The 12,848-nt window shown below is 37.4% G+C and overlaps 1 protein-coding gene across 1 annotated transcript in view; it reads left to right on the top strand.

Annotated features, from left to right (window-relative positions):
* Window positions 1-12,848, top strand: part of UNC13C (unc-13 homolog C) — a 584,623-nt gene that overhangs the window by 482,481 nt on the left and 89,294 nt on the right. Inside the window, 1 exon segment of the mRNA XM_087427449.1 lies at window positions 1,633-1,710. Within this exon segment, the coding sequence (XP_087283575.1) occupies window positions 1,633-1,710 (78 nt within the window).

A 12,848-nucleotide genomic window follows, 5' to 3' on the forward strand; every position in this document is an offset into this window, starting at 1 on the left:
CCTTTGACCTTAGTTTTCTCCCTGGTAGGACTGACCAATTCAAGCCAAACGTTATCCCTCTGCAATGAAAAGAAAAAACTCAATGACCCTATTCCCTAATGGAAAAGTCTATTCGCTAGGTCGTTGATTTTAGGTCAAGATGCTGAATCCGCTCCAAGTCTGACCATAAGTGCTATGGAAAGGACTAAACCTAGACCAAGTGGTTCTCAATTACAGCAGGAAATCAGAATCGTTTGTGCAACATTGTGGTTCAGCTTACTGAACAGAATCTATGGGAGATAAATCTCAGATATCTGTGTTAAAAACATAAAATATTTAAGTGACTGGAATCAAGCGAACAAAATAGAAGTTTTAAATTGTTTTCATAAATCAAAGTTAGGAGGTGGTCACTTTAAGAGTCAAGTAGAAAGTTTTTCAAAGCTCAGTAATGTGGTTAAAACAATAATAAAATCTTTCCACTGATGAGTGCTAATGCCTCTCTGATGTCCTGTAAGTCCTTTGCTTGCCTCTCTCTGATTCCTTATTGGCCCATTTCCCAGCAACTTGGAAGATATATCCATTTTCCTTTCTTTTACTGTTTTCTTCCTCCTATCTACTGGCTCTTCAGAATTGGCATGCAGCAAATATCAAATTATTCTATAACTATTCTGAATTCCATTTTCCAATTATAAATTAATTTCTACTATTCTAAGGTCATATCTACTCCTGTCACAAAGCTTTACATCTTTTTGTTATTGTTATATTTCTGCTTCCTTGGAAACAATAAGTCAAGAAATATTTTTAAAGCATGTATTATATATAAGGCTCTGGGCAGGACTCTGTGAGTAAAAGAAAACAGAAACGACACGGCAGCACATACAGTGCATTTAAGGCTAGCTGGCGAGATGGCGAAAAGCAACTCTAAAGGTAAATAAAACAAATGTCAAGTGAGTGACAAAAGGTTACAGTTGGGGAAAGAGAAGGCTCTAACTTGAATGATGGATATGATTCAAATAGTCCAGGAGATTCAAGTGAAGAGGTCACATGCAACACCAAGTCACAGAGTCTGGAAAGCACAGGTGTTTGGTGGGAATAAGCCCCTTGGAGTTGAGAGTTAATCGTAATGCAGTAGATGGAGATGAGAAGGAAAACGTGCTGTAGAGCCAGATGAGTAAGGGCCTTGAATACCAACGCGTGGACTTTATCTGTAGTCATAGAGAATTCATTAAAGATGTTTGTTTTTATTTTTTGATTTTTAAATTTCAGATGGTGTTTTGGTTTTTAAAACAGTGAAATAGAAAAATTTAAACTAATCTGTTTTTCTTAAAATAAATCTTTAAAAACAGAATTTGGTTAAGTTTTAATTATAAAATGCCACAATGTTAAGAATAAAAGAAACATTAGTACTAAGTCTCCAATGGTTTATTGTCTGAGTATACTCTTAAATTTCATTCCCCAAGGTGGTCACATTTCCCCCTTTCCATTCTTAACTGTTAAAAAGTATAAACTTAAAGTAGCAAAATTATTCTATTTGCCAAATATAATAGGACTTCAGTGATAGCTGTATATTATTACATTTTAGGTAAACTCATTCAATAATTTAATGTATAAATGATTCTCACACTACTTTTTTTAAAATTGTTTTATTTAAAGCCCTGTATATTGATGAACAATATTCAACAATTGCGAGTCCAGCTGGAAAAAATGTTTGAATCTATGGGAGGAAAAGAGGTGGGTATGTTTTTATGCCTGCATTTGACAAGTATCTACTTAGAGATCATAGCAGCATATCTCTTTGCTATGGAATGTGTCATAAGTTTTGGCTTAGCTAAAGAACAGGAAATGATAATAATCTAAAATCCCATTAACAATTAAGGTGATTATTATCCACAACAGAATACTTTAGTAAATACATTAGAAGTGTGAATGAGAGGAGGGAGATGGTCAATAGCCTTTTGTAGTGTATATAAATATATATATAGTCATATATACACATTTAAATATGTATATGCTAATGATCTGTAAAGTTTCACAAATTGCAGATGCTTTTTGCTGTATTGTGCAATGTCAACCTGATACCGATGTTTGTTCTGAAATGTGCTTTGTGGCGCTAGTGGTTTTTGATGGTGGTTACTTGTTCACATGGAAAAATCTCTGTTGCAAATGTGTTGTGTGCTGTGTCTGTAATGTGTCGTGTCTTTGTCCAACATCTTTGACTTGCAATTCCATGAGCAGAAGAAGGAAGGAGAAAGATTCTTTTATGAGGTTTGTGATAGTAAGCATTTTATCCTTTCCCTGGCTGTTTTCCCCCTAAACCTAAAGACCATCGCACTTCCTCCTTATTCTCATTTGCTTGTTTGGATCAGGCAGACAGCGAAATACTAGCTGTGCACCTGCCCCCTCCTGTTGCCACAGTCTTTCCTTTCACAAACTGACATGAGCATCTGGGGAATTGAGGACTGGAGATGGGGCCGAGAGGGAAGGTCGTGCAACTGGTGTTCTCCCACCACCACCCCCTCCAGAGAACACGCCCAAGGGTGGCTCGAATGAGGGGATATTTCTGTTTAAGATTTTATTTACTTTGCTCCATATTGTGGTAAGTATATGAGCTATATATAAAGCTAGGTTGAATTTCAAAGCAAAGGTCCTTTTTATTTCTAAATTTATAAGACTGAAAATGCTTCTTTCAAGATTGGGCTTCTTCACATGTGATGTTGCTTTTAACCCCAGAGAGACATTTATACATTTTTCCCCCCAATGTCTTTTTCCTTATCCCCAAGCCTCAGTCTTTTCAAAAATGAACTTGCTATTCAGCATCCTACAATTGAGAATCACTAGGATACATGTGTGAAGGTGCAAAACTTCCACAATGAACTTTTATGAGCTGTGCTCCACTGCAATCTCAGTCTAATTTGTGTAAAATAAGGCTCCATTCCCCAAAGTGTGTTAGTACTTTTTGCACAGTTTGAGGGCATCCATCTCATTTTCAGGATTTTTCTGCTAAATTAAGTGAGAACAAGTAATTGCGGATCATAACTAGAGATTCTCTTTTTAATTTTAGTGATGTTTTATATTCAGACTTCAAGTCTACTTACTGTTTTAAAAAGTAGTGGAGAAATTACTGATTTCTTGTGGGAAATTCTATCTCCTTTTAGTGAATTTTGAAGACAAATCATTTAAGCATCAAGTTATATTTAAAATGCTATATTTCCAGAAATTTCTCCTAATGCTACTACTATTTCATTACTATCGTGTAATTGAACTCTAACGTGAGTGATATATTGCTGAGCTGAATATTAACCACACAAATCATACCTCTTCTTAAAAGAAACTGTGTGGGCCAAGCCACCCACTAACCAAAAAAGTAATGGGGTGGCTTGTTCGCCAATCAAAAATGGACTCCTTATTTCAAATAAAATGGCATGTTTGAAACATACAGGTTTCACATTATAAATTTAGTTGCAAATCTATGGCTACATCACAGAGCTCTTCCTCTTAATGGAGGTAGAAATACTGAGCTTGGTGCCTTTTCCCTTCTAACTCTTGCAATGTCATTTGCAAAACTCCTCGTAATTTAAAGGGAAAATTCAAATAAATAAAATGAACGTCTAGCTTTTACAATGTAATTTGTTAGAGACAGCATGGACCCGAGCTCCTTTCCTCTCCTACATTTAAATATTTCTCATCCCTTCCCTCCCTCTCTTTGCCCTCTTTCTGTGTTCTCCTGTCTTCTTTCCTACGCACAGTTTCCTTTCTCTTACTCTTTTCCATTTCCATCTCCTGTCTTCTATTGCTAAGAAAAAGCTTTAGGCAGGCCCAGTCAGCATAGGGATTGATGAAATGTCAGGAGGAAGCAAGACCTGAACCCAAGTCTGAATGTAACATGCAGCCTCCCAGATAGAAATAAGTTTTATTAATACAGAATTATGTTAAACATGCTGGTTGCTGCACTCAGCCTCCTCTAAGTACCAGAATCTCAAAATAATGGGCAGAGTCCTTCCAATCCTGTTATCTATGTATGGCAGTATCTAAATAGGTCCCTTAACTTGGGGCTTTTATAAAGTTGAAAAAGGATTTTATTGTGAATGACGGAATTCACCCTTTGATATGAAAAGTATATACAGCACTTAAAACAGGCATGTTCAATGGCCTTTAAAGGTAATATAATGTGTACTAACGCCAATTCCCAGTTTTTCCTCACAGTGGAACTGGTTATAAAACCTTGACTGGTATTGCTAAGGGAAACTTTCCAGCCTAGATCATATCCTTCTTTTAGGAGTTTCTCATCATTTTGTCCCCCACCATCTGTGTTAGGATGTGCACTTCTTGCTACAAAAATCTAATTAGCAAATGATTGCTTGTGCACTTGCTCAAAATAGTTTTTAATGCCATGTTTTTATTAGCTGGCTTCTAACAACAGCATTGCTGGACTCTAATACTGTCTGCAAAGTGCTGGCCACTTGCAGGCCTGGTTGCATGATGCTGCAGCTCTCTGCTGCCTTAACCCAACTACATTGGGGCAGCTGCTCTGTCTTGGCAAGATCACTCTCTTTCCCCTCTGGAAACAGAAAGACTGTTTAAAATCTTTTTTTGGTGGGAAAATTCCTTCTCTGCATGGAGTCCAAGATGGAAACGTTGCCTAACATAATGACAGTCTTGGGATGATGCTATTGATAATGGTTCCCAAAGCAGTCACACGAGCAATCACTGTTAACAACTGCGCAATATCCTGTGGGCCATGCAGGCACCTTCTTTTCCAGTGCTTTATTTAGAAAAAAAAAATTAAAAGAGAAAAGCACAAAATTTCTTCTCCTGTAACGCCACTTTCCAACTCAATTCTCTTGATACAAATTAAGAGCATGTTTTGATGTAACAACTCTGTGATTACTCTAGAGAATATTAAAAAAAATAAGTCACACAAAAACTATAAAGAAAAAGTGACCTTTAGGAATCAGGCACGGAGTCTGTTCTTTAAAAAGCATACCAGGTGATTTCTTATGTGCATATAGTTTTGGGAATCACTATACTCAGATAAAATAGCCAACCCATGGTATGGACTGATTTGAGCTACAAGTTAAATTATTTACACCACAATCTTCGTGCTATAGTACCTACCTATTATAACACAATAACAGAAAAATGATTATCAGGGTGCCAGGTAATAATTCTCATTCAATGGTGAGTAATTGTTTTATTAGCCTATAAAAGTTCAAATAGCTCAAAAGTAAAACATATACAGTCATGTGTCACCTAACAATGAAGATACCTTCTGAGAATGCGTTAGGTGATTTCCTCATTGTGCAGACATCATTGAGTACTTACACAAACCCAAATGGTATAGCCTACCACACACCTAGGCTATGTGATACTTATCTTATGGGACCACTGTGGTATATGTGGTCCATCGTTGACTGAAACGTCATTGTGTGGTGCATGACTGTATTTTGGTTTATATTATTTTAGTAGCTTAATTATTTCATGAGTATAACTCAGTACCTACCAATTGCAAATAAATACCTAGCTTTTATTCAATTTTTTATAAACATATTGCTATAGCCTACAGAAAGGACTTAGTTTCATTTCCTTGTTCTGCAATCTAATTTGTATGAGTACATGAAAAAGAAAATCATATAACCCAAAATTTAATTTCTTTTCAGGAAGTCATAAGATATTGGTTATGAAACTCTACAGAACTTGTAGTAATTGATTTAGAGGAATTATGACTGTGCTGTGTAAGCGGAAGATGCATTACTCCTTCACAATATTGTATTGGTACAATTGCCATGAATGGTAGAATCCATAATTATCCATAGGCCTGCTAACCTATTGACAGTACTTCAAATTCTAGAAATTAGGCATTATTAACACATTTAGGGGAAATGGGAGAGGCCAGTTTTTTGCTTGGCTAAATTCTCTCATTCTGCTGACCACAAAGCAGACCAATTAGATACAATGGTAATGTTATTTTTATTGATATGTCTCTGAAAGGATTGAATCTCCTGACTCAATTCATTGTGATAAACTTTCCTGAACAGGGCCAAGGAATATGGAACATAACCCTAGCCATCCAAAAATGTGTATATTTTAATGAGCAACTTAATTATTCTTTAGTTTCAGAGATGCATATTTATGTCACTTTTCATTTTTTAATGATGAATTTGATGTGTCAATTAGAAACTGCATCTAACTACCCAAAAGCATATACATGCAGCTGATTGAAATTCATTGTAAAATCTCTTAGCCATATGGACTCAGTCTTCAGCTAAGCAACCCCTGACCAGAGAGGAGAGAAATTAACTTCTGTTGTTACTTTTTTTTACTTAGCACCATCCTTTCAACATTGTACTGTGTGGGCAACAGGGAACTGAAGATCGCTACTTTAAAGGGAGTAATACTCCATGCCCGTAGTTCTTGAACTTTACACACATCAGAACTACCTGGAGAGCTTATTAAAAAGCACATTGCTGAATTCCATCCCCAGAATATTTGATTCAGTAGGTCTGGGGTGGAGCCTGATGATTTGCTTTTCTAACCAATTCCCAGGTGACAGTGATGGAGATATATTTTGAGAATTACCACTCTTTGCTTTTATTTATTTTTTTTTTGTGAGGAAGATCGGCCCTGAGCTAACATCTGCCAATCCTCCTTTTTTTTTTTTCTTTTTTCCTGAGGAAGAGTGGCCCTGGGCTAACATCCATGCCCATTTTCCTCCACTTTATATGGGACGCTGCCACAGCATGGCTTGACAAGCCGTGCGTCTGTGCGCGCCGGGGATCCAAACCTGTGAACCCGGGCTGCCACAGCGGAGTGCGAGCACTTAACCGCTTGTGCCACCGGGCTGGCCCCTGACTTTGCTTTTAGAACAGCAACCAGGTAATAGGAAATGGCTCAGAACGTCCGTTTGTCTTGTCTGTGCACGGCTCCTAACTGACCTACTTGATTTGTTCTGAATCTTGAGAACATGTGGGATTCAATGTGTTTGAATGGACCTTGAGACAATATGCAATAGCGCAGGCAAATATGTGGATTAAAGAATACAATAATGTCAAAATATAGGTGGCCGGTTTGCAGTCATATACAAATATCCAGCATTTTTTAAACATCCTGGACTTTATGCCTACATTTTATATATAATCTTATTAAAAGAGGTGTTACAGTTCTATAGAGGCTAAGCTTTGTGTTCAGGTTTCTGATCTGTCTCACCTTTTCTCCTTAATGTGAATAGAGATGCAGTTCACTAGTTAACACATTAATGAAACTCAATCTGCTGTTTTTATCTCTTTTTTAGCAACTACAAAATAAATTATAAAATAAAATTAATAAAGAATATATTAGATACCATTAGATAATAAAATAGGCAATTTTAACTAGTCATATCATTATTCATTTTAGTCATAAATTATTTCCGAAAGCAATTTGCACAGTTCTTCCTACTTAATTGAAGGGTCTATTGTTGCCTACTCATATTTACTGTATCTTTGGGAGAGCAGGAGTTGAGATAGGAAATTAAAAGATTTAAAAATAAATGCCTTAGGCCTCGAGGAGCTAACAACCATAAACACCAACTTGTAAAACAACAATTAGAGCAGAGATCCCATTAGTGCCCACTGAAAGAGATATTTAGAAGCCAAATGCTCCCTGTCCTGCCTGGACCACTTGAAGCATTTCTTCCCCTCTGGACCGACTGTGAAAAACAGAGGTTAGAGCACAGTGCATGTGCAGACAGAATCTACTCCTTCATTAGTTCACTCAACAAATATTTGTTTGCTGAGCACCTATTATGAGCTGTAAATTTTACTAGGCACCAGAGGTACAATAATTACTAAGATGCAGACCCCACCCTCAGAGAATATCAAGTTTAAAAGGGGGAGTCAGAACAATAAAAGAGATAAGATTTGTGGGGGAAACCCCCCCAACACTTTCTAAACCTGAAAACATCCTTCAAATGAAAGTTGTAATTGTTATGTCTTATTCCACAACTATTCAAAGAATAAACTCAAACCTCTAGCCTCTTATTCTGTAAATAAAGCTCAAACGTGAGATGTCATTTGGCTGAATTCAGTAACAGCAATCAGCTATTTTTAGTTTCATGGCAGCAGATCACAAGGAGGACCGAGTGTCTGAAGTGCTGGCCTCTTATTATGGCAGCGTGCAGATATTGCCTGGTTCCTTTCTCCTCCTAACCATCTCTACAATTAGAGTTAACAAATTGGACTTAATAGAAAATTAAGAGAATAACGAAGCCCAGAGGGGCAAATCGCATAGCGGTAATTTCACGTGGTTAAGGATGTAGCACCACTGCCACATAAAGTTCAGCTAACTGCTAAGTTTGTGAAATTAAGAAAAGGTGCTACCTTGGCGGTTGAGAGGTTTCTGGGCGGGTGATCTATATCAAAGTGAAAGACAGACCCAGGCAGGTGCTGCTTGTTAACCTCATTCTCCAGAGCATTCCTGAGAGATCCAGAGAGCGTGGGGTCACTGTTGCACCACCAAGTCTCCCTCTGTCTGATCCTTGAGAGAATACAAGCCACAGCCAAGAGGAATAGAAATAGAGCTTTACTTGAACTGTCATTTTCTATAACAGGCCTATTTTATTGTCTTCTTGTAATCCCCTTTGATTGTTTATGCCTGCCTTAACAAACCATAAATTGATGCAGACACTGGTAAAACTTACTTCTTTAACCCAGCCAATCCTCCCTCTTCTCCTACTTGGCCGAATGACCCTCACCACCTCATCAAATGGCTCACTGAGGGAATTCTGTCCCCATCACTCGATATTCAACAGACATTCGATTCAGTTGATTGAATAGACTATATTCACTCTGCTAAACTGAGATGGATGCAGTAATGTGAACAGCCGAATGGGAAAGACAGAGTGAGACAGGGCAAAAAGGCAGTTTTTACAGAACAAATTCTGAACGTAAATTTTGTCTCATTTCTTGTAGTCCTGACTAATCCCTACTCTGTCAAATTTCATAGTTAGTCAGCCAATAGATGGAGTTAATAAGCCCAAAGTTTTTTCTCTGCCAAGTTATCAGACTTGAGTTTTTTAATTTTTGGTTTTTTTTGTGAGGAAGATCAGCCCTGAGCTAACATCTATAGCCAACCCTCCTCCTTTTTTTCCCCCTTTTCTCCCCAAAGCCCCCGTAGATAGTCGTATGTCATAGTCACACATCCTTCTAGTTGCTGCATGTGAGACGCCGCCTTAGCATGGCTGGACAAGTGGTGTGTCGGTGAACCCCAGGGATCCGAACCCAGGCCACCAGTAGCGGAGCACGCACACTTAACCACTAAGCCATGGAGCTGGCCCCAGACTTGAGTTTTTTAAAAGACCATTTTCAGAAGAGAATTTCTTAAAAGGAAATAGCTTCTCAGAGTGCTGCTTTTCAATCCTCATGTGGCCCCAAAATGTATCATGTGGCATAACACATTATCTAGGCCTTGGTTTTCCCCATCTATAAAAAAGAAGGAATTGAACCATATGATTTCTGAAGTTATCCTAGTTCTAAAATTCTGTGGTTATAAGGACAAGAACCTTGTCAGCAATCCACAGAGTAGAAGGATAATGTAAATGTAGTAGGTGAGAAGGAAAAAAATGTTTAAGCTAAGAGAAAAGAATGTCATGTCATTCAAATAAGGCTTGAAGGTATAATTTTTTTAAAACTTTGAGAGAAATAGAAAAACTCACAATTACCACATATTCACTAACTCAAAACTACATTGAAAGAATTATAAAAGATAAGGCAATTTTTTTTCCTTCAGTTGTCTAGGCTTAAGAACCTAACAACATATCTCAGAGGCATTTAGTTAATTCAAAGCTCAATGACAGTTAGATTTACTTCATACTCTTTTTAATTAGGATGAGAGACAGCTACGGATGTGCTTCAACTTTTTGAAACTAAGAAGTTAGAAGCAGGGATTTGTATAACTGATACCTCTAACATAATAGTTCATGCAAATCTGATTGGCATAAGGAAATACCATAGTCTTTCTCTGAAAATGATCTTGTAAATTTTTGGAGAGGGTCTCTCCTAAGAGGAATTTAAAAAGAAACAAAAAACAAGGTAGCATTGGTTGAGCTGGGGCACATTTGTTTGCAATAGAGAGGAGCATGTATTCTTTTATTCCTGACAGCATACTATAGTATACATGCTGAACGCTGCAGCTCAACCAAGTGATTTAGGGCATTTCAAGGAGAGTAACTTCCTGCTGGATTCACTAGGGAATTTTCACTGATTTCTCAGTCATATCTTGTAAGTGAAGCTAGGCATTTTAGGATGAACAGATTCCGGTCAAGTAGAAGGGTTGAAGAGAAGTAATCTTTTCAAAATAAAAGAAATAGCAAGAGCCCAGATGAGATTGTGAGAAATTTCTTGAAGTACATCCCTGGTTGAAAGCCAGCTAGAGGGGTCAGCAGGTGCCATGATCAGATTTGGGCTCTATTAAAACAACTATAGGAAGAGTTAGGAGGATGAAATAGAAGAGGGAAAACAGGAAACAAAAACAGAATTTGGAGATGGTTGCAATATAATCTGGATGAGAAAAATTCTGCATCAGAGAATGAAGAGGACAGGACAGATGGAGAAAACACTTCAGAGATATTGTCAATCATATTTGGTATCCGAGTAAATATGGAATGAAGAAGACAGAGAGGAGTCAAAGATGACTTTCACAATTCTTCCTTAAACAATTGTATGCTATCAATCAATCAAATCAGGGATAACGAGAGGAATAAGTTAAGGATGAGCAGGTAATAAGTTCACTTTTTGATGTGTTGAGCTTGAGGTCATCAAAGTGGAAAAGGCTAATAGGCATGAGGAAATACAGACATGATGCGCAGGCATCCTCTTACAGCTGTAGGTAATAGATACAGGGGTTATTAGCATAAAAGTGGCAGCTGAAGCCATAGGCATGAGTGTGATTGCTCAAGAAGAGAATATAGAGTGAAAAGAAAAGGGAACTGGGAAGGGAAAATTGAAGGACATTAACATCTAAGGAGTATACAGAAAAAGAGAAGTCAACAAAAGAGATAGACAAATCGTAGGCAGGAAAATAGGTTAGCTGGGAGAAGGTAGTCTCTGGAGAAGCAAGAAAATAAAGAGCTTGAGAAATAGAGTAAACAACAGTATGAATGCAGGCTGAGTAGGATAAATAAAGTCATCAGATTGGCATTTAAGAGATCATTGGTGATGATCATTCTATGTGAACATTTATGTGGAGTATCCAGAACAGAAGCCACAAAACAGAGGATTAATGAATGTTTAAGAGATAAGGATATGGAGGCAGCAAGTTTTACACTTATATTGTGAGCAGTTTAAAGGTCAAGAGAAGAAAAGATACTAGCTAAAAGTCAACAGAAGTTAGTTGCAAATAAGTTGGGTTTTTTAAATTGTTCTATTTTTTATTTTAACATAAATGTTGTTTGAGTATATTTATAGGATGGGGTAATAAAAATAACAATGGAGGGACTAAAGATAGAAAGGGATATTTGATGGAACAAAATCCAAATGGAGGAACCAAGAGCTTAAGTTGAACAACATTTTACTTGGAAATGAGGCTTTTTTTCCATAGAAAAAGTGGTGGAGTTTGCATTTATTAAAGGATTTTCTGCAAAAATCTTGAAGAGGATATGAAACCCACCAGACTAATGATCAAATTTTGGCCGCTGTGAAGATGAAGCCAGGGAGTGCTCATCCTCCCTAACCTGCACTTCTTTGGATGAGGACATAATAGAACCCTAACGCTGATGAGCTGAACATGAGGAAAGGCAGCTTAGTAGCCTGGAGAAAAGAGAAAGGAAATGAGATAGTAATGAACACTGTGCAAAAGGAATAAAATTCACACTAAAGATCCTTAACTTCTTCCATACAAAGTCTTCATTTTTCAGGAGTTTGTATTGAGCTATCTGAAGAATTTAACTGCCACTTTCCAACCCACTAGTTATATCTCTAGCAAGAGCTTGATGGATGGTTTGACGATCACTGTTGTAAGAGGCTGAAATAACATGTACTCCCTTTAGGTCCCCTAGGGAAAGAATTTACACTTGTAAAAAAGATACCGAGTGGGTATGGTAACCATATTTTTGAAACCAAACAACTATCAGGACATAATCTGACATGGTCTGGCAATGAGACAAAAAATTGAAATCAGGACTAACTTGGCAACTCCAGAGTATATGGTTGCTAAGGAGCGAGAGATTTCAAATGCAAAAGTATTCTATTAATAGTCAAGGCAATGTATCTGTCCAAGGAGAAGGATCACTCTGGATACCAGGAATCCATTTGAGGGACTCCCTTCATGCTTCTCTCTGTCCTCACCTCCTTCCTCAAATATTTGGTAAATGCCTACACATGCAAGGATGGACACCCAGGATAGAAAGTTAAGTAAGATAGGGCTCATGGGAAGAGAGAGATTTATAAGAGAACAATTAGAAAAGAACATTGTATAGACAGTAATAGTAAAAAGCAGTTAGCGCAGAAGCCTGAGCTACTAACTGCCTGTGATGAGCAACCTCTGGGAGATTTGCAAAAGGGGGTGATGAGTGAACAGTCTTTCAAAAGGAAAAGAAGTGAGCCTTAAAAAAAAACAAAAACAAAAAAAAGAACTTAAAAGATACCTTGCCTGCTCACTATCTATAACAGGCAAGTTATTTATATGACCACAGCTCAAAGGTGCATAATATCTCAACAGTGTGAAAACTCAGAGACTACCTGCTTATGACTCTGGTTCATTCTGGTCGTTAGAACCACACTTTACCAGTCTAGGTTTTGGAATTCCCAAACTTTTTATAGGGTGTGGACAAAATCTATTTTGAAAGTTTTACTCTGAATTCAGAATTTAACTCAGTATTCTTAAATTTTCATTGTGTA

This window comes from Ceratotherium simum, chromosome 3 (assembly GCF_057802395.1).
Source record: "Ceratotherium simum simum isolate JZ-2026a chromosome 3, ASM5780239v1, whole genome shotgun sequence".
NCBI classification, from domain to species: Eukaryota; Metazoa; Chordata; class Mammalia; order Perissodactyla; family Rhinocerotidae; genus Ceratotherium; species Ceratotherium simum.